The sequence below is a fragment of the Notechis scutatus genome, chromosome 12 (assembly GCF_049901735.1).
Source record: "Notechis scutatus isolate UNSWTSFEM ecotype Mainland chromosome 12, rNotScu1.2, whole genome shotgun sequence".
Taxonomy (NCBI): Eukaryota; Metazoa; Chordata; class Lepidosauria; order Squamata; family Elapidae; genus Notechis; species Notechis scutatus.
In genome coordinates, this window is record NC_142020.1 from 7,275,407 (window position 1) to 7,297,985 (window position 22,579).

Here is a 22,579-nt window from a genome sequence, read left to right on the forward strand (position 1 = left end):
TGAGAACAGTCTGCCTGCCTCAGAGAGGAATGAGACAACTGGCCACAGCCAACTTGCTGCAGGCCGACTCGCCACGGCCAACTGGCCGCGAGACAACTCGCTGAAGGACAATTTAGCCATTCCATTTAGTTATTTAAAATAAACAAATATTATTTTAATTTTTGCCATTCGCATTTCATTCTGCCCCCTCCATTTGCATCCTTTCTTTAATGATTTTATTATTATATAACTGTTATTATTATAAAGTATAATGCTTGTCCCACAGTGAGTTGTCCTGTGGCAACATGGCCGTGGCGAATTGGCTGTGGCAAATTGTCATAGACCCACCTCGGACTTCCCCAGCTGGGGACCTTGAGGTGTTGGGTCTGTCTCAGGCTTCCAGTAGGCACACTTGCATTCCAAATCTCCCTCCCAAACCTTCCTTACATTCCAATGCCTTCCCTACCTACTCCCATTAGAGTTGTCTGGTTGCAAGTGGGGGCTGCGTAGCAAGTCAACCGTGCCAAATTCTGCCCACTGCCAGCAGTTCGATCCTGACCGGCTCAAGGTTGACTCAGCCTTCCATCCTTCTGAGGTGGGTAAAATGAGGCCCCAGATTGTTGAGGGCAAGAGGCTGACTCTGTAAACCGCTTAGAGAGGGCTGTAAAAGCACTGTGAAGCAGTATATAAGTTTAAGCGCTGTTGCTGGTGCTAACCAGGCCATACCCAATTCAGAAATGACATAAACAATCATTACCGCCTTTGGAGAGCTTTTGCTGATCAGCCAAGACCCCTTCCAGGAAAATTTACTTCCCAAAGCATTTTCTAAGTATGGAAATTAAACTTATCGTTTAACTTAAACAAATTGAGATATACACACATACATCTTAGCTGTGAATTAGCTTCCTGAGTAATTACTGGACCATAAATTGATCCAAATTTGAAACATAACCAAGACAACATGACTTGCTATGTGATGGAAATACTACAGACAAGTAAATTACTCTCACCTCAGGACCTGTGGGGGCTGGAAAGCTTAACCAATCAATGATCTCACATTTGTCCTTCGACCAGTCAGAAATCCAGACACTGACACGTCGATCACTGCTGGAGGCCAGCCAAAGATCGCTTCCTTCAGTCCCAAGTTCGGTGTACTGGAGAAAAATGATGTGAAAATTATAATTTCTCTTGTTTTCCTGCCTTTGTTACCCCAACCTCTGGCACAGTGCTTATACATGATCTCAGCATTTGGGTGATATATATTAAAAATGGAATAAAGCCCTGTCTTCCAATCAAGGATAGACATAAACCTTGAAGACTAGTCACTCAATTTCAGGTACAAATTAAGCTAGAAAAACCGCTTGGTGGCAACGGCGAGAAAAAGCAGAGGTTGGGATTTTTAGGATTAGAGGAACGGGGCTGAGTAAAACTGGAGAAAAGACAAACAAGGTGGAAAGTTGGGATAGAAATTCTCATCCCAATTAGTATGGTTAAGTGATGGCTACCTGTTTTTTTTTTATACAAATCCATTTTTGAACTCTTGGTTTGCGATCAGTCTCCATCTGGACTGGAGATGGGGACTGATAGCTCAACTCCACCGTTGTTTCTGCAATAACCTAACATAGCCAGTGTCAACTCTCAAAACGACTCTAGCTTCATTTCTAAGTTGCCATGCATATGAGGGGTGGGGAGGATGTGGAGAATGTAGAATGTTTTCCTCTGGTGCCAGACGTAGAGCGATAAGGCCCATGAGAACCAAGGTCAGCTGAACATGCCCTAGCAACGGCAAGAGGGAGTGATGGCTAACGTGACCTGTGACGCAAGCGGGGCAGACAATATCTATTCTTTAACTATACCAAAACACGAGAATTATTCAGAGTTGGTTTCACATTTGAATGTGCCGATATGATGTACCCTATAAACAGGGATCTTTGAGAAAAGCCACAGCCTCAGTCTTGAACTGATTGGGAGGCATTACTTGGAATCATGTCAGCTAGATTATTGGTCTCTATGATATTTTTTTAAATTTATTTTCCGTTCTGTAACTCTCTCTCTCTTCTCTTTCTCTTCATCAAAACTCCATTTATCTGATAATATACAGATGGGTAAAACAATTTGCATGCCTTACCGGTTTTCTGGTGCACTGGATAACGTTAATGGCCGAAGGTCGGTGGTCAGTAAGGACTCTGATGGTCATCCCTGTACGTGGGCTATTAATGGCAATCAATCCATCCTTGCTTCCTGATAGGATGATTTCCCCTAGAGATGGACACAAGGCGTCCCCAGTCATGGAAGACAAATATGAACACAGACACTTGCAACCACTTCGGAAGTACTTTCAGGAATCCTCTATTCAAGTTTGAAAACACCAGAATTAACACAAAGATTGTTAGCCAAGCCAAGAAGAAAGGATATGGTTTCATTTGTAGCATTGCTCTCATTAACCCAGATAATCTCTGGGCTACACAGAAACAACCTAATAAAAAAATAACTGTTAAAACTAATGTGATGACCCGGGGCATGGCACAAAGGCAACACAGTCAGATAAGCAATAAGAGTCCCTTTATTATCTCCAACTTTGCTCCCAATGTCCTGGTTACCTTCTGGGCTGGAGAAAAACTCTCCCAGGAACAGCCTTTGACTGTAGAAAATTCAGTCCAAAACAAAGTACACACAAACTGTAACTTAAAATCCAAACAAACCAAACTGAAATAATTAGTTTGGCAAGGCAGGAGCAGGAATTTCAGACTTGAAAGCACAGCAAAACTCACACAGTTGGGAAGATGCCAGGAACACAGATAAGCCATGAGGGCACAAGATAAAGTCACGTTTGTTCCCAACAGCCTGCTGCACACAACTTCGTTTTTTAATACACTGTGTTCCCAGGTGCAGCTAATGAAGGGAATCAGGGCCCTTTCCTCCCCCATAAGCCATGCAACCCACGTTGCTCTCTTCTCTATTCCTCCCTGTGTGCCCTAGGATGAAGAGGGGGTGGGCCTGGGTCTTCCTCTGAATTCCCTCTCCCTTGCTCTACCTCTCCCCTGCTCTGCCCAGGCGGACTTTGCCCTTCCCCAGTTTCTTCCACAGCCAACGGAGCCACACTCCCACTCCCTGTCAGCTGCTCAGCTTCCTCCTCCAAGTCAGATTCCGACAGGGTAATGACAACTAGCTTCTAGTTAGTTAGAATCACTAGAGAAAGCAATCATGTTTGAAAGAGATAGCGGTAAAAGGAAACCAGGCCGTCAAAGAACATGGTGGCTGGACACCATCAAAGGTGACATCAGCCAGAGCATCAAAAAACTCAAAGAAATAGTGCAAGATCAGAAGATACACAGAAAACCTGGCCCATAGAATCGCCAAGAGTCGGACACAACGGAATAGATAACATCATCACCAGTTAGTTAGTGTCAGGCCTGCCTCCATTCAAAACTCAAGAAAGAAAACCCCTAACTCCATTGGATTAGAGAAGAGGTACTTTTATCAAGTTTGAAGTGATAGCAGTGAAAGCAAGGTAAGATCTGAATCGAAGCACACAAAAGTTACACACGGAAAGTCACCCCCAAATCCCTCCCCCCAGGGTCCAGGACCGAGAGACCAATCAACGTCCAGTATGAAGTTATGGGAAAGCTCCTCTGCAGGTATTTCTCGCATCTGGAGTCTCAGGACTGCTGGCCTTGACGGAGTATAAGCAATTCCACTCAGCAGTGCTGTAATTCATGAGTGCCTTCCAGTTTCTCATGGGGTTACTTCACACCAGGTCACTTCCCCAACCCAAATGCCCACACACCCCCTCCCCGTTTCTATGGCAGCCGAGAGCAAGCAAGCTTCAGAAAACCATGCTGGAGATTCGGCTGACAGTTAGACTAGGGGTCCCCAATCCCCAGTCCATGGACTAGCACCAGTCTGCAGCATGCTAGAAACCGGGCCCTGCAAACAAGTGAAGCCTCATCCGTGGGATGCAGGCAGCACATGAAACCACACCCATTCCTGTCCACAGAAAAACCACGGAACCAGCCCCTGGTGCCCAAAAGGTCGGGGGGTCTGCTGAGTTAGATTACATCTCCCATCAGCCAGTAATGCACAGGCACACTTGAGAAATGTTGAGATCTCAGCTTGGGAGGGTTGGAAAAGAGGAAAAGAACCAAGTCCAAGGGGAAGACAGCAAGAAGGGTGATGCGCAGCTCAGCATGGTGGTTTGTTCCCTACCATCTGCAGAATATCCAAGTGCCCGGACGGCCACGGAATGCGGGTGCATTTTCAATTCCATCTCCGTCCAGGAAATGCTGAATAGGCGGATGGTGCCATCGCTATAGCCCGCCACAATATGTTGGCTTTCGAGCCCATTGATGGAGGTGGGCACTGGGCTCCAGGCCAAGCACAAGCAACTCTAAGGGGAAACAGACCAGGGTTTAGCGATGCCTTAACTACGACCAGGTGACAGATGGGAAAGGAATAGCGGTCCCACTTTCGTATCATGCATGCTCTCAAGCATAGGAGATCACGAATCCAGGCAGTTCAGATGAATATATAGGTTTCTTGATGGCTTTTGTAGTAGTATCTAGGAACATGTATGTATTTATTCTTTGATTTATATCCTGCCTTTATTTTCACGACTGTGGGCAGTGCACATAATGCTTTTGCCTCCTGTTTTCCCCACAATAACCCTGTGAGGTGAGAGAAAAAAGAGACTGGGCCAAAATCACCCAGTCGGATTTCAACCTTAGGTTACAGCCCAGCACTTAACACACTACTCCAAATTGGCTCTCAATAAATACATAAATACATCCCGAAGCCTCTGATTAGCTCACAGAGGAATTATGGAGCTCCATTGTAATAAATAAACCAGCATGTGTAGAACTCAAATTTAGCCACTAGCCAAACCTGGGATTCTACTCCACTTCCAGGATAAGCCCCCCAATTACCAACATGCTGAGGCTTTTCCCCACTGCCTTCCTTGGCTTAGCTTTGTGACAAGTCCCAGAGATTTGGGGTACACATTTTTTCCAGATCCCCTATGTGTCCTTTGGATCTTGCACCGCTCCAAGGACCTTCTAGCAAAACCCGATTGGTAAGATTATGTCTGTCTATGTCCCAAAGGAGCTTTTCCAAAAGACGAACTGAGCTTTTCTGCTTTTTGTTCCCTCTTGAAAACATTTCACTTCTCATCCAAGAAGCTTCTTCATTTCTGAACTGACCAACATCTTTGGGACAAGCATGCCATGGATGAGTGAGAATCTGCACAGATGCCTACACTGGGCACAAGCAACTAGAGCCACTTGTGAATATTCTCTCGTGTTCTTTTACTATTAATCACCCATGTTGCAAGAATCTTGCCAGACTGACTACATTCCCTTGAGAACCGCGAGCTAAGGCTTCAGGGATTCTGCAGGAGGTCAGGCCTGTGCCATTTTCTGCAGCGCAAGGACTCTAAGCTTGGCCCCCTCTTAACCCCTCCCTCCAGTCTAATAGGAGAGTCCATCGTATTCTGCCAAAATTACCTGATTGAGCACTTGAAACTGCACCACCAGCTCCAAGCTAGCCAGGGACCAAACCCTGACGCTTCCGTCCTCCGCGCAGGTGGCAAAATGAGACTCTCCGGGACTGAAGGCCACCTCACTCACCTGGGGCAACAGAGAAGAGAGGACAGCTGAAAGTCCTCAACCAGGAAGCAGCTCACGGGATTTGGGTTTCTCCCTAACCACCAAGGCAAACCTTGTTCTTGTGGCCGCTGATTAGCCGGATGCTGGTGTTCTCTGTCCAGTTGATGTACCACAAGGTCCCTGCGGTGGTTCCCACAATGCCCATGTCCATGTCATTATCAAAAGCGGCGCTCACAATGGTCCCATCGAGAGTGATTTCCTGCTCCAAGAGAACGGAGTTAGATCTAGAGCCCAAAAAAGGAAAGAAGAGGAATTAAACACATTCCATCTTAACTACACAACTGTTAGCATCAGGCCTGCAGAGAATACACACACACAAAGACACACACACAAATGTGCACACAGTGGTATCTTGATACTTGTCAATAACTGGTTCCAGAAAGTGAGATGAATACCAAAAATGATGAGTAGAAAAAGCAATCGTGTTTGGAAGAGATAGCGGTAAAAGGAAACCAGGCCATCAAAGAACACGGAGGCTGGACACCATCAAAGGTGAGATCAGCCAGAGCATCAAAAAACTCAAAGAAATAGTGCAAGATCAGAAGATACACAGAAAACCTGGCCCATAGAATCACCAAGAGTCAGACACAACGGAATAGATAACATCATCACCAGTTAGTTAGTGTCAGGCCTGCCTCCATTCAAAACTCAAGAAAGAAAACCCCTAACTCCACTGGGATTAGAGAAGAGGTACTTTTATCAAGTTTGAACTGACAGCAGCGAAAGGAAGGCAAGATCTGAATCAAAGCGCGTGAAAGTTACACATTGAAAGTCACCCCAAATCCCTCCCCCTGGGGTCACTTAGCTGCACAACTGTTGGCATCAGGCCTGCGGAGAATACACACACACACAAATGTGCACGCAGTGGTTATCTTGATATTTGTCAATAACCGGTTCCAGAAGGTGAGATGAGTACCAAAAATGATGAGTACCACCAAACAATCTTTTTCCATAAGGAATAATGTAGTGAGTCACAAGACAGCCAATACTGACAAAAGTTCTAACTTATGCATTGAGTACCAAACAAACAATGAGTACAGGGACAAAACTTTTGCGTTAAAATGTGTTGGGTACCAAATCTGATGAGTTTCAAATCAGTTGAGTATGAAGGTACCACTGTATGTGTGTGCGTGCATGTGCATGTACACACACACGTGACCACACATACATACATTTACACAGGAACACACACACATAACTATGTTATAAGGTATTCTGCCTGGGGCAGGGGGTTGGACTAGAAGTCCTCCAAGGTCCCTGCCAGCCCTGTGGTTCTGTGATTAGCTACCCAAAGAAGATCTGTTTTCTCAGGACATGTTGTGATGCCTCTACACTTCTTCTCTTTGCAAGCCAGACATGTGCTAGGCTCTAGTACGCACTGTCCATGCCTCCTACTCCATTCACACATTTCCAGTTCCCTGGAACAACCAAATGGGCTGCCATCTGCCAGCGTGGGCAAAGTCCTGGAAGGTTTATTGGATATTTACTCATGAATGGTCTCCATCCAGAAAGAACTTATTCCAAACCAGGGTCTTATCTTTGCCGATTCTATATTGCTTAAGCTGTTTTCCCAATCGTTCTCTGAGTGTCTGGCATTAGTGGCCTGAACTCTGCTGGTGGCAGGGAAATGTTTTGCTTTTTATTTAGTATTTCTTGGGAAATCCTCATCCACTTTATTTCTCAGTCTGTGCTCCTTAATTAGCAAGACACACGAGATGGTCCTTCCTGTTACATTGAGCTTAAACAGTGCAGTTACTTGAGAGAGAATTCCAGTTTGGGCTGGAAACTTGACTCAAGTCTCTGCAATGGCTTTTTAAAGGGATAGATAGATAGATAGATAGATAGATAGATAGATAGATAGATAGATAGATAGATAGATAGATAGATAGATAGATAGACAGACAGACAAACAGGGATAGATAGATAGATAGATAGATAGATAGATAGATAGATAGATAGATGATAGATAGATAGATAGAGATAGGATAGATAGATAGATAGATAGATAGATAGGAAGACAGGGATAGATAGATAGATAGATAGATAGATAGATAGATAGATAGATAGATAGATAGATAGATAGATAGATAGATAGATAGATAGATAGATTTTAACCAAACTGATCAGCTCAATGTCTATTTAAGGACGTTTTTAGAGATTGAAAATAGATTTAAAATGTTTAAATCTGCTCCCTTGAGGCAATGACCTAGTTGGGAATGTAGGAATGCCGTAAACAAACAAACAATCGTCTTTCATGGACACTGTGGGAATAAGGGAGAAAAGGGAGCCCCCACACTTCTCCAGAATCGAATCCATTCACACTGCGGTCCCTTCACACCTGGCATCAGATCCTTTGACTCTCAGCTCTTGGACTGCGGCCACTGACCAAATCTGGATCTTCTTGGTATTGCTGCCACTGACCAGCCGGTTATGGCGACACTGAAGTACTCCTAGACAAGAAAAGGATTGCACCAATTAAAAAAGATTTCTTCCAAATACTACTGGAGACTGCAGTCTCTCTCCCCCACCTCCCCATCCCCCCCATGAGACCAGTCTATCAGGGCAACCTGGTCTACCCAAATATGGGATGGAGCAACTGTTTTCAGTTTCGCTTTTCAGTCCAGGAGCCTTCGCAGGCAGTTGCTTTTGCAACAAACTATTTTTGTGTTGAATTTATATTTACCAACAAAGAAATAAAGGGAGACTAATATAGATCTATTTCAAGCTATTTAGCTCTCATCAGCTAGCCATACCCTTCTGGGATTCGAACCCGGGCTGCTTGCATATTAGGTAGATGTATTATCTAAGATGTATTTGATTGCTTATTGTACCCTATGACTATCATTAAGTGTTGTACCTTATGATTCTTGACTCTTGACGAATGTATCTTTTCTTTTATGTACACTGAGAGCTTATGCACAAAGACAAATTCCTTGTGTGTCCAATCACACCTGGCCAATAAAGAATTATATCTATCTATCTATCTATCTATCTATCTATCTATCTATCTATCTATCTATCTATCTATCTATCTATCTATCTATCTATCTATCTATCTATCTATCTATCTATCTATCTATCTATCTATCAACCTCTAAGCCACTGGCTCTCCTCACTTTGTCAGTTATACCAGAGGAGAGTTTGGGTTTTTTTCAGGTTTTTTCCCAACACTTAATCTCTCTCCTGGTATAGCTGACAAAACGTGGGGAGCCTTAAATAGCTTGAAATAGATCTATACTAGTCTTCCTTTATTTCATTGTTCTGTTCAATCCTGGTTCTGGTTCTGTTCTATTCTCCAACACCAGAACGCAAGACAAGAAACAATGGTTGGAAACTAATCAAGGAGAGAAGCAACCTAGAATTAAGGAAAAACTTCGTAACGGTGGGGACAATTAACCAGTGGAACAGCTTTGCCTTCAGAAATCATGGGTGGTCCATCACTGGAGACTGGACAGTCACTTATCTGAGATGGTAGAGGTTCTCCTGCTTGAGCAGGGGGCTGGACTAGAAGACCTCCAAGGTCCCTTCCAGCTCACTCTATTCTAGTTTTAGTATTATATTAAACGTTAACACAGTGCTCACCAATCTCGCCGTCCACAGCCTCCCAAGTCATGAAGCAACAATTGGTCTCCGTGTCCCAGCTGCAAATCTGCCCTGTGCTAGTCCCAGTGTAAAGTAGACAACCAGAGCTGTAGCACATGGATGTGAGCTCCACCCCAGCAAGAGCATCAGGAACAGGGACTCGCTGGACCTAAAAAAAGGAAGGTTATATGCATAGCTGTCATGCCCGTTGGAGTCTGAATCTGAGGAGGAAGACGAACAACTGACAGGGAGCGGGAGTGTGGCTCCGTTGGCTGTGGAGGAAACTGGGGAAGGACAAAGTCCGGCTGGGTAGAGCAGGGAAGAGGTAGAACAAGGGAGAGGGAGTTCAGAGGAAGATCCAGGCCCACCCCCTCTTCATCCTAGGGCACACAGGGAGGAACGGAGAAGAAAGCAACATGGGTTGCGTGGCTTACGGGGGAGGAAAGGGCCCTGATTCCCTTCATTAGCCACACCTGGGAATGAGAATTTAAAGGAGATGCAAACTGAGTGCGGCATCTGCGGGGAACAAACGTAAGTTTATCTTGTCTTGACTTTGGTTATCTGTGTTCCCGGCATCCTCCCAACCGTGTTGAATTACTACCATTTCTTCACATCTGGATTTCCTTCTCTTGACCTGCCTGACTAATTACCTCATCTTGCCTTGATTGGATTTATAATTACAGTTTTTGTTGACCATGTTTCGGACTTGATTCTCTGCAGCCAAAGGCTGTTTCTGTGAGAGCCCAAAAGGTAACCAGGACATGGGGGGGTGGGCAAAGTTGAAGCTAATAAAGGGACTCCTACTGATTATCTGACTGTGTTGTCTTTGTGCCATGCCCCCGGTCATCACACATTCCCATGTTTCTCCAAAAATAAGACTAGGTCTTATGTTCTTTTGGGCACCAAAATATGCACTAGGACTTATTTTGAGGGGGTTGTCTCATTTTTTTTCTCCCATGTATGGGAGGCCCACATCTGCTTGCTCGCGGCGGGGCAGGAGGCCACATGGTGTGCCAGTGGCGCTGCTATGAGGTGGAGCAGTGGAAACAGAACAGTTTGGGGCAAAACCACACCCACAGCGAACCATTGGTTGGCTTCACAACTAGAGAGTTTGCTTTAATGACCATAGCAACCGCTTTACAAGTGCGACCAAAAAAGGGGTTTCGCCTTTACCTGATTTGCAACCGTCACAACTTAACAACTGCTACGAGCAGGCTCCGTGACTGTCGTAAGTTGAGGACTCCTTGTAAAATTGGGCAAAATGTCAAGTGTATTTTGGGGAGGGAATACCTACCTTGAGGCTGATGTCCGAGCCCTGTTGCTTCATCAGCCAGAAGGTCACAGCTCCCTTCCCCACGCAGGCAAGCTGTCCCACGGAAAGGGGATTAAAGGCCAGGTCGTGTACAGGCTCAGCAAGACGGGTGGAGGACACGAGGTTGTAAGTCTGGGAGTTCCACAAGGCAATGACTCTGTCTACATAATCTCCTGCAGGCAGAGAAGTGGATGCCAATCTGTTTTTATATACACATACGTGGATTTATTTATGAAATTTTGATGCCTGATAAACCTGGACTTCTTCCTAGCATCTAGGTACACTTTGCTTTTCTTGGATTCAAAATAACCTTAAGTGCAAGAGCACTTAAGACTTATATCATACAAGAGAAACTTGTACAAGATGTTTTAAAGGTGACATCTCCCACCAGCTAGGCTAGCTAAAATGTATGGAAACCAATCACCCAACTGTTGGAAGTGCTGTTCTGACCCAACCCCTTTTCCAATAACACAAACACAAACCAAAGGGAACAGAAACCTTTTAATGATTTTACAAATGCCCAGTTAAAGGGCTGCTGCAAACTAGTTAACTTTCATAAGCACACACCTCGCCAAAACTGTACGAGGCTGCCAAGAATCACAGATAAGAAATATTTAACAACAGAAGAGTCTTCAAATACCAACTTAAGATACTGCAATGTCCACGAGGCTGAGTTTCAAAATGTTTTTGCTTCCTACAAAGAACGTCCGATTCACAGCTAGCTTTTATCTTCTTGAAGGAAGGACCATTACCTTGCAGCCTTACTCCCGAGTCGCCCGTGCTGCTGCAGCTGCTTTCCTGTGAGCAATCCTGCACACACGCGCACTTGGCACAGGCTCCTCGGGGACCTCCTCGTCGCTGCTGCCAGCCCCCACAATCTCTGAAGGCAGCAGTCCACTCCCTAATGGTCCTGGCCCCTCATCTGAGTCCTCACTCTCCTCAGCCGTACACATCTGCTGCCGGCTAACCACAACAAGTGCTTGAAAGAATGGGGCATTTACTATCATATATGGTGGTCCTGTAAAAAATCTCAGGAGTTCTGGCATAAAATTTGGACATGGCTAGAGGGAATGACGGGGCTAAATATTTGTTACAAATCAGAGATGTTCTTACTGGGAATAATGGAAGAGAAATTTAGCAAAGTCGATACCTATCTACTTATACATGTAATTATGGCAGCAAGGATGATATTCACCCAAAATTGGAAAGCAACTGAGGAAGTTACGATTGATAAGATATTACAATGCGCCAAAATGGATAGGTTGACATTAGAATTGAAAGATCAAGATAAATCAGAATACCATACAATTTGGAATAAATTTTACTACTGGAGGGACATGAAAGGGGGTTCATAAAATTGACATAAGAATTTAAGGTGAAATAGGGAAGAGATGAGGGACCTCATATTTGAGGATTAATGAGAAAGACTTAACAACTACAAAGTTTAAATGTCTACACGTATATAAATGTATATAATTGTACATTACTACTTTATCTTTCTCAATGCAAAATTTATTGACAGAAATGTATGTCAAAGAAGACCATCACATTTAATGTTTTTAATGTTTATATTCAATAAAAAATTTTTTTAAAAAGACTTATATACCGCTTCACAGTGCTTTGCAGACTTCTCTCTCTCAGTCAGTACTTAAAACCAAGGATTATATCTCAGCAACTACAAGCCAGCCAATCGACCACACAACCCAAAATCAGATCAGGACTCAGCAAGGTATTTAAAGGCTAGACAAGCACAATCCAAAGTGCACCAACGATGTCTCCTCAAATGGGGATGAAACATTTGCAACCAAATTGCCAAGCTCGGAGCTCAAACCAACAACATAACTACCAACCCAAGCTGCTAATATTCAAAGACATTTCACAGCTTTCTCTAAATGGTTTACAGGATCAGCATATTGCTCCCAGCAATCTTCAGACCTCATTTTACTGACCTCGGAAGGATGGAAGGTTGAGTCAAGCTTGAGCCGGTGAGAATCGAACTGCTGGCAGCGGGCAGAATTAGCCTGCAATGCTGCATTCTAACCACTGCACCAGCACAGCTCTTATAAACATTCCTAAACGTTCATTCGTAAAACATGAATGTTAAAATTCGCTCACGGAAAAATAAACATGAGAAAGTTATTCAATCCAACCCGGTGTTTCTCAGCCCCGGGAACTTTTAAGATGTGTGAATGTCTCTGGAGATTCTTAATCACCTTGTCCCAAAGGTGCTTTTTCAAAAGGCAACTGGACTTTCTTGGGGGGGGGGTGTTCTTTGAAAATGTTCTTTGAAAAGCTTCTTTAGTTCTGAAGAAGGAAAACTGAAGATGAACTGAAAAAGCTTCTCGGATGAGAAGTGAAATGTTTTCAAGGGGGAAAAAAAGCAAAGTCCAGTTGCCCTTTGAAAAGCACTTTTCGATTTAAGATGCGTAGAGTTCAACTCATAGAATCCCCCAGCCTGCTATGAAACTTACACATCTTAAAGCCAAAGGCTGCATATTTAAAGGCCTCACTCGCAATTTTTGGAAAAATGCAGAGCTAAATGAAATATCTTGCTTCCAGTTAGGATGCCACAGCGAGTTTCATTTCTTGGTTCAAACTAAGCCCACAAAAATGCACCCACCCACCACAATTGGACATGAGATTCCACTCGTGGAATGCTTGATACCTTCTCATCCCCCTTGGCTATACCAACCTAGCGTGACAAGGAAGCGGTCGTCCTGAGAATATGCCATGGCTTGCACTTGGTTTTCGTGATGAAAGAGGATTTTTTCACAAGTCCTATTTTGTACGTTCCAGATGCACATTTGACACCGCCGGTCTCCCCCACCTTGGGCAGAGGCCGAGGCCAGAACCTAGAGAGGAAACAACCCATGTCATCAGGGAGATCTCAGTATAAAGAGCTAGGAGATTTAACTGTTTAACAAACAGGAAAATGCAACTAGGCTATAATAAAAAAAAATGAAGTAGTGGCAACTCAAAGCCACAGAGAGAGAGACGGGGAGAAAATGAGTTTTTAAGTCTGCTCAAAACCACCTTCAGGCAAAGGACTGTGTTGTCCATGTGTCTCGTGGTTAAACAAAACCCACAGGCAATTTCCAGCAGGGTTAAAACACATTAAGATACAGCAATTTTTTTTTAACCAGGGGTGGGCTGCTACCAGTTCACACCAGTTCACACAGGCTCGGGTGAACCGGATGTTAATTTTATATCTGGTTCGTCGAATCGGTAGTTGCAATGACTGGCTGACCCCGCCCAACCCTCCCCTCCCGTCTCAGGAGTCTCCATGTGCCCCGTTTAGGATCCCAAGTTAGTGCAGGGCCTGCACTGAGGCTCAGGGAGAGTGAAAAATGGGTCTCCAGGAGGCTCCAGAAGTCCGGAAACGGGCCTGTTTCCAGCCACCAGAGAGCCTCTGAAGGCTGGGGGGGGTTTTCACCCTCCAGGGGCTTGAGGGAAGTCTCTGGAGCCTGAGGAAGGCAAAAAAGTCCCCCTCCACCGGGGTGCAGGAGGTCAACTAGGCCACCCTCACCACGCCCACCGCCCACCCAGCAACCGGGCAGAGAACCGGCTGCCAAATTTTTTGAAGCCCACGCCTGGTTTTAACAGAGGTGGTGCCAATTGGTTAAGTTTCAAAACAAGAGTAGAATCCGAAGAATATATCTTAAGTTTTAGGAACAGCTCAGAATAAATTGCTTTCTCCCACTCATACTGTCTACATATCATTAAGCAGGTTTCCTGCGTGGGCTATTGCAAAAAACAAACAATGTCCACTTACATGAAAAGCACTTTGGATATTTATATAGTATGCATACTTATTTGTGTGTGAGAGAAGAGTTCTGTCACACACACACACACACACAAAAAAAAATGAGTCACATGATCACATTCTGGGAACCTGGCAACCTACTCACATTTATGAGCATTTGCAGCAACCATAATTTTTGCTGAGTTTTTGCCTGTTTCCAGTATTTACTCCCAGTTTCTGGGATAAAAAAAAAATGGCCACTGGAAAAATGGACTTCTTTAACGAAGAAACACCCGAAAAGCACCCGAAGGCCAGACAACGAATAATGGATGGAAACTGATTAAGGAGAGATTCAACCTGGAAATAAGGAGAAACTTTTTGACGGTGAGAATAATCAAGCCAAGATGGAACAGAAGTTGCCTTCAGAAGTTGTGGAAGCTTCATCACTGGAGGCTTTCAAGAAGAGATTGGACTCCCATCTGTCAGAAATGATGTAGGGTCTCCCGCTTGGGCGGGGGGTTGGACTAGATGATCTACAAGGTCCCTTCCAACTCTGATTAGGTGTTATTTGGTAATGACTGCAGCATTCTCTTAATGTCCACAGTGTTTGCTTGATGTCTGCCACAAAGCAGTTCATAAAATTAGGCACGGAGACCCCCCCACTGAATGACAGCTATAACTTACGACCATTATTCTGGGCTCAATTATGGTGGTTAGGGAAGGATTACCTTATGTTCAAAAATGATCATAACCTGTGCGAGCTTCAATAAATTCCCATTTCGTCCAATCCAACCAACACATTTTGTGATACCAGTAAAATTCTCTGTGGGAAAATGGTGGGATGACCATACCTGGGCATTATGACTGAGAGCTAAGGTTGAAATCTCCTCCGGGTGACCCAGCCAATGCTGTTGGGATCCAGAGTGCAAGTCTTCCACAATCAGCACACAACCACAGCTGTAGGCGAAGAAACCTGGCGGGGGGAGAATAACCTATAACAGCTAGAATCTCTCACACCCCCCCACACACACACACACTTCCCCCGATAAGATGTATATGTCCCCCAGATTAAAACATGCAGCTAGACTGAAGGATATTGTTCTGACCCGGCTTCCAGACATGACAAACCCACTGTAGTTAACTACCTATTCATCTCCACCCCCTGCCTTTTATCCCCAGAGCTAGGGGTGGGGCTAGCAGTGGTGGCTCTTCCATCCCGAGGACCGGCCCATGGATTTCCACTGCTCTCCTCCCCTCTGCCTTCTGAGTTTTCTTAATTAGGAGTGCCAGCAGCCCCAGCAGAAAGCAGGCAAACAAGTCTGTCTGGCAGGGAAATGAATAGTTGTCTGCCACACCTATTCATCTCTGCCCCCTGCCTTTTATTCCCAGAGCTAGGGGTGGGGCTTCGCTAGCAGCGGTGGCTCTTCCGTCCCAAGGACCGGCCTGTAGATTTCCACTGCTCTCCTCCCCTCTGCCTTCTGCACAGCCGCAGGTCAGGCACTGGACCCAGCTGTTCCTCCTCTTCCTCATCAGCCACCTCGATGTGGACGCTGTTGACTCTCCATCTGAAGGCTGATGGACAGCCCAGGCTCCGCCTCTGCCTCTATCTCTGACAGCTCCATTCCCTCTTCACTCTCAGAGCTCTCATATTGCTCTGATGCTGGCCCTGATTCTCATGCCGCCTCTTCATCTGATTCAGCTGCCAGAGAGACTTAGAAAGCCTTTCAAAAGATTCCAAAGGCTGCCATTGTTCCATTGAGGGCTTGGTAAATGAAGGGAATAAAATCTTTGATGTTATTTGACGGCTGTACCTGTGTCAGGGTTCCACACCATGTTCCCTCGGGCGTTCCCATTGTAGCCAATCACAGCTTTCAGCTTCAGAGCCTCGTTAGCAGTTGGAGAAGAAAAGACCTGAAAAGCCAAACACGAGCCCAGTATAAATTGCTATACAGGTAGTCCTCAGCTTATGACTTAGCCAGAAATTTCTGTTGCTAAGTCAGACGTTTGTTCAGTGAGTTTTGCCCCATTTTACGGCCTTTCGTGCCAGAGCTTATTAAGTGAATCACTGTAGTTGTTTAGTTATTAACACAGTCGTTAAGTGAATCTGGCTTCCCCATTGACTTTGTTTGTCAGAAGGTCGCAAAGGAGGATCACAGGGCTCCAGGACACTGCAACTGTCATAAATTTGAGCCAGTTGCCAAGCGTCCAAAATTCGATCACATGACCGTGAGGATGACGCAATCGTTTTAAAGTGTGACAAGTGGTCATCAGTCACTTTTTTCATTGCCGTTGTAACTTTGAACAGTCACTAGGTGAACTGTTGTAAGTAGAGGATAACTTGTACTCTACGCATCAGTAGACAAGTGAGCACTGCTTGTTAAATTAATTTACAGTTATTTTCCCGAGAAAAATGATTGCAGAATAGCTAAGCCATTGATCAACATTTCTCGGAGTGGGTTAATAACACCAAATTTTTGCCTTACCCAGCCTTTTAAGGTTTGTAAACCAGGACTGACAGCTGAGCAAATGAACCCAGCAAATTAGTTTTATACGATAAATCAGGGGTCCCCAAACTTGGCAACTTTAAGACTTGTGGACTTCAACTCCCAGAATTCTCCGGCCAGTTGAAGGCCACAAGTCTTAAAGTTGCCAAGTTTGGAGACCTCTACAATAAATCATCACTGAACAACTGACAACCTTCTCTCCCCAGATTGTCAAACTGGGTCTCACCTTGGAAGGTGCAGAAGATTTGAAACGGGGTATGAAGTGCCGGTAGCAGTCTGGCCGGATGATATTTTGGGGTAACGACCCTTTTGTTTCTTTTCCTCTGTCTAGTACATGAGAAAAAGCAAACATGCTGAGTTTGTCTTAACATTTTAATATTCTAGCTCTAAAAAGATCACTTAAATCCAAAGATTTTGTTAGTATCTTGGGATAGAACGTACTGTAACTTTGAATCTTACTTTACAATTCATACTGTGCTAACTTCTGCCACTGATATTTATGAACTGCCTGGAGTGACCCTGTCCTTTATAAAATGGTATGTCCAGGTGTTTAAAAGCAGTTAGTTATATATATTCAAAATTCTAACCCAATTCCATGGTATTTGTAGATACCCTGCTTATTCGTTTCATGTTTTATCTTTCTATAATTTTTCTCCTCTTTTCATTTATCCTTTTTTTTAATTGCTTAATTTTTTTTTTTTTTAAAGGAAAGAAAGAACAAATATCTAATCACATTTTCTGCTCGTCACTGCTGGAAACCATTCATCACGATGTCACTGAGCTGGCCATTCGTTTTTGTTGCACACTCAGACTGGATTTGGCATTTTTGTCTACCTACCAAGTCCTTTCCCGAGGACCTGGGGTAGTAGGCAGATCTGGACGCTGGATGATGTTAAAGGCAGGGGTGGGATTCAAATTTCTTAACAACCGGTTCTGTGGGCATGGCCTAATTTGTGGGTGTGGCTTGATGTCATGTGACTGGGTGGGTATGGCTTGCTGACTAGGCGTGGCTTGGTGGTCACATGACTGGCTAGGCATGGCTTGTATGTAAATATTGAATTTTTTGAATTTACATCAATTGTAAATATTGTGTAAATATTGATTTTTTTTTTATAAAAAAGAGCAACTTTTACCCAAAATCAGGCAAAGAAGGCAGGCAGATTGAGTTGCTCCCAGAATCACAGATTCACTCTTTCTGCAATCTGCTACCTGAGTCTGCACTGAAAAATAGAAGCTTCAGACCTAAGGAAGGCTCAGCTCTGTTTTAGATTAGCTAGAAAGCAAGAAATCCAAACGATTTCCTGTTTTCTAGCTAATCTAAATCTCCGGGCATAGCTGATAGTCGGAACAGCTGATGGTCGGGGGAAAAAAAGAAAAAATAGCAACTTACCAAAAAATTAGGAGCGTAAGTAAGAAGTGAGTGGGTAGGGCAGGGAGGGGTGGGGCCAGCCAGTGGCACAATTTTCCAGCTCTCCAAACTGTGCAGAATCGTAACAACAGGTTCTATAGAACCGGTCCGACCAGGTAGAATCCCATTCCTGGTTAAAGGTCACAGGATATAAGTTGTTCTGAGTAAGATTGCTTTTTGCAATTGACCGGTGGTGATTTTGTCAATGCTGATGGTGTTCAACTATTACAATCAAATTTATTCGGTATTCATCTCACAGTTCAAGGAGACTCTGAACCTATTCACCTTTCTTCCCTTAAAATGTGGAATCTTTTAAAAGTTGACCAGGATATGTCAACTTACCACTTCCTGCAGGACTGTGAGGGCTTGAACAAATTGGAGTGAGGTCAGGTTTCACAGGCAGAGGCCCTTCATGTTGGATAATGTCATTCAGCACAAGAACTGAGTGACCAGCAGTCCCATTAACAGCTTCCTCATTCTTTCCTTTCAAGCAGGCTTCTCTTTCTTCTTCAGAGTCAGACCAAGTGTCTGGAAGAGAGAAAGGAGAGGAAAATGACAGAAAGGAAGCAACTGGCTCCATACACTTTTAGAACAACCGGAAGACGTGGAGAAACCTGGCTCATAGAATCACCAAGAGTCAGATATGACTGAATGAATAACTTCTTCATTCTCAACCTCAGGAATTTTAAGGATGGGTGGATTTCAACTCCCAGAATTCCCAGCCACCATGGAGAGTTGAAGTCCACCTCTTTTGAAATTCTTGAGATTGAAAGACGTTGTTTTAGAAGATAAGAGAAATAAAAGAATGAAACCCATTTAGGAGCTGCCTAATTCATATATTTTCCCACTGCAGAGACAATCTTCAAGAGGATCTTGGTTGCTGTCTTGGAAAAGGAATTCAGGACAAGAGGACAACCTCTCCAGAGGTTGTGGTAGATATACAGCATTATGCTGGCAATCCCATAAACAGAGAAATGTATAGTCAAATTCTCACAGGCACTTTCTGAGAATTACACCCTGGTCAGAATCCCTGTTTCGTGCAGAAGGAAATGAGATTGGGGACCAAGACAGAAAACTGTCAAAAAAAGAAAGGAGCGATCTTTATTTATTTTCCATGGATTATTTATTTGAATATAATTAACCTCCCAAATTCCAATGGACCAATTATCTCCTCTCTCCTTTCCAGCTGGTTAGATACATAGTTAGGGCCTATCTTATGGGATAGGGACGGGGTGGCTCAGTGGCCAAGATGCTGAGCTTGTCAATCAGAAAGGTCGGCAGTTCGAATCCCTAGCACCGTGTAACGGAGTGAGCTCCCGTTACTTGTCCCAGCTTCTGCCAACCTAGCAGTTCGAAAGCATGTAAAAATGCAAGTAGAAAAATAGGGGCCATTTTGGTGGGAAGGTAAGAGCGTTCCATGCGTCTTTGGCAATTAGTCCTGCCGGCCACCTGACCACAGAGATGTCTTCGGACAGCGCTGGCTCTTCTTCGGCTTTGTAACAGAGATGAGCACTGCCCCCTAGAGCTGGAAACTACTAGCATGTATGCGCGAGGGGAACCTTTACCTTTATCTTATGGGATAACTGGTATCATCTTTAATGAAAAGACAAGACCACTGTGCTTTGATCAAACGTCTCTGGAAAGGCAGGTGATGGGGCAACCAGGAGGGGCATTAAGTTGCCTGTAGTATAGAGAAGTCCTGATTGGTTCCTATGGTGATGAATTCTCTTTGCTCACCCTGCTCCACCAGTCGGTGGAGAGCGCTGAGATCCAGACATGGAGGAGACACCACGGTAGGCAAAGGAACCAGCTGGCGGGGGGCATCACTGGAGCCAGGAGGTGAGTTTTGTACCTTCTCCAAATTAGGGTCTGGGAACAAACAAGAGGCAACATAGGAGGGTGGGTTAGGCTTCAGATGTCCAGGTTCAGATCTTCACTCTGGCTCTGTGTAACTTTGTGCCAAATATCCACTCTCACCCAAAACCAGCTTTATAATTTCGTTGCAAAGATTGCACCAGGAACAGGGGAAGAGATGGAGATATATGTTCCCAATATCTTTTGACACACAGTTTTGTTCAGATCTAATGTCATCTCTCTCTCTTTCTACTATGGAACATTAGGCGGATTGCCAGGACAGAGGGAGTGCAATTGAGAACAGCAGCAGGGGTGTCCAACCTTGGCAACTTTATGACTCGTGGACTTCAACTCCCAGAATTCCTCAGCCAGCCCGAGAATTGAAGTCCACAGTTCTTAAAGTTGTTAAGGTTGGACACCCTGATATAGTTTGGTTGGGAGGAAGAAAGTTAAGATGCCTCCTTCCTAACAGTTCCCAGAGTATATGTTAATGGTGCAAGTAACTCTTATATTGCTGAATTGACTTTCTTTATTTTATTGGCCATGGTTCCGTTGAAATTCATTTGATGTTTGTATTTATTGAATTGTCCTGCAGAGAGTTGCCCCATTCCGAACTAATAAATATCAACCTCACATCTTGTAGGCTTGCTGTGGAAGGTGCAACACCAGCTGTGTTACTCAAAAGCAAATGCCAACTTACCAACTTGAAGAACCACTAAGGGCCCAGGAGAATCGGTCCTGCAATCAGAACACAAGAGTTCAAATAAGATGACAAGATTCAAATCTAGAGACGGGTTCAAAAAAAATATCTTCAAGGTGTTAATGAGGAAACACTTACTCATCCCTGAAGGATTCCTCTGCAAAGACACCTAGGAAATCCCAAAGGAAGATGGCGTCTCCAACGCTGAAGACCTGCTTTTGGTCAGCAGTGAACCTCACCTGCTGTATTGGTTCAGAGTGACCGATGAACACCTGGGAGGTGAAAAAACAGCGGAAGACAACTTTCTCCTTCAGAGCTTTCATTTCATTTCATTTCATTTTAGGGTTTACTACTACAGGAAGGATCATGGTATTATTTGACATTTCAGCTCATAACCTCATCCTGTCTGCGGCTTTAAGGAGAAACTTGGACCCTTAGCCTTCAGAACACAATTTTCATTTTAGCATATGATCCGGCTCACCTTCTGGACTGGCAAGAATATTTTATGAAGGATGCTTCTTCTCTTGATTTTGGCGCTAGCAATTCTCAGTTTAGGTATAACTGTTTTTACCCAATAAGGGAAGTAGTTTTTAACTTAAGATGCAAACGACCCAGAAGCATTATTTATTTATTTTCTTTTAATGACCCTGTAGATCCCTTGCATTAGGATGAAGTCGGGGCAACTGAATGGAGCTGAGCCTTTACAGGCCGGATGCCCTTCCAGGCGCCTATGTGGAGTTTGCAGCAGATATTTTCTCATTGTGCCCAGAGAAAGAAATATCTGCCGCTATCTAGGATCGAACTGACAGCCTCCTGATTGTGAGGTGACACCTCCACCTCTAGGTCACTATGCCGCTTCGAGGCATTGATTAGAAGTTAAAAGCAGCAAATATTTATCTAAACCTTAAATATTTAGAGTCATATAGCGGATAACTTATTCTACCCCATATCTATCTACCCCATATCTATCTATCTATCTATCTATCTATCTATCTATCTATCTATCTATCTATCTATCTATCTATCTATCTACCTACCTATCATCTATTAGATATTAATCTCTCTCACACACACACTATCATCTATTAATCTATCATCTATCTACCACCTATCTACCATCTATCTACAATCAATCTATCTATCTATCTATCTATCTACCTACCTACCTACCTACCTACCTATCATCTATTAGATATTAATCTCTCTCAGACACACACTATCATCTATTAATCTATCATCTATCTACCACCTATCTATCATCTATCATCTATCTACAATCTATCTATCTATCTATCTATCTATCTATCTATCTATCTATCTATCTTTCTCTCTCTCTCTCTCTCTCTCTCTCTCTCTCTCTCTCTCTCACCCACACTCACCCACACAAACACACTCACACACATACTTTTCGGTCTCATTGGTTCCATTCTAGTCCATTTCTATTAACATTGTTCAACTGAATGTTGTATTATTTTAATATGCCTATCAAGTAATCATTCATAAGTAATGAGGAGGAAAGAAGAGAAATCTAAGATTGCCCCGACTTACTTACCTGGCAGCTGACATCAAATCTCATTTCATAATCCCACACTTTGATAGTTCTATCACCGGCTGTGAGAACATACCGGCCATCGGGACTCAGCGTTAGAGAAGAACAGGACTGTCTGTGAACTTGAGGGACCTGCAATCGATAGAGATCACTGCTAACATTGGATCCCCTTCTGGAGCCGAAGGCCTTCCATTTAGGCAGCAAAACCCACAGCACATTCCTGTACCCTGTGCAGTTTACAGCTTCAGCTCATCTCTTCTGGTGTCGGTCAGTACATCAATTTAAAATC

At 44.0% G+C, this 22,579-nt stretch overlaps 1 protein-coding gene across 5 annotated transcripts in view; it reads right to left on the bottom strand.

Moving 5' to 3' along the window:
• Window positions 1-22,579, bottom strand: part of WDR90 (WD repeat domain 90) — a 62,104-nt gene that overhangs the window by 4,281 nt on the left and 35,244 nt on the right. For 4 of the 5 annotated variants that reach the window (XR_015750856.1, XM_087973161.1, XM_087973158.1 and 1 more), the window contains 17 exons: window positions 22,294-22,422; window positions 20,880-21,013; window positions 20,742-20,779; window positions 19,925-20,056; window positions 18,530-18,715; window positions 17,006-17,106; window positions 16,087-16,186; window positions 15,127-15,248; window positions 13,226-13,385; window positions 10,516-10,706; window positions 9,222-9,390; window positions 7,978-8,089; window positions 5,692-5,863; window positions 5,478-5,600; window positions 4,186-4,366; window positions 2,108-2,238; window positions 990-1,133 (listed from right to left, as the gene is read on the bottom strand). Coding sequence is in view for 4 of the 5 variants with exons in the window: in XM_087973161.1 (XP_087829287.1) it covers window positions 990-1,133; window positions 2,108-2,238; window positions 4,186-4,366; window positions 5,478-5,600; window positions 5,692-5,863; window positions 7,978-8,089; window positions 9,222-9,390; window positions 10,516-10,706; window positions 13,226-13,385; window positions 15,127-15,248; window positions 16,087-16,186; window positions 17,006-17,106; window positions 18,530-18,715; window positions 19,925-20,056; window positions 20,742-20,779; window positions 20,880-21,013; window positions 22,294-22,422 (2,325 nt within the window). In the remaining variant the exon portion in view is untranslated. The remainder of the gene's footprint in view (window positions 1-989; window positions 1,134-2,107; window positions 2,239-4,185; window positions 4,367-5,477; window positions 5,601-5,691; window positions 5,864-7,977; window positions 8,090-9,221; window positions 9,391-10,515; window positions 10,707-13,225; window positions 13,386-15,126; window positions 15,249-16,086; window positions 16,187-17,005; window positions 17,107-18,529; window positions 18,716-19,924; window positions 20,057-20,741; window positions 20,780-20,879; window positions 21,014-22,293; window positions 22,423-22,579) is intronic. The other variant, XM_087973159.1, reaches the window with a different exon arrangement.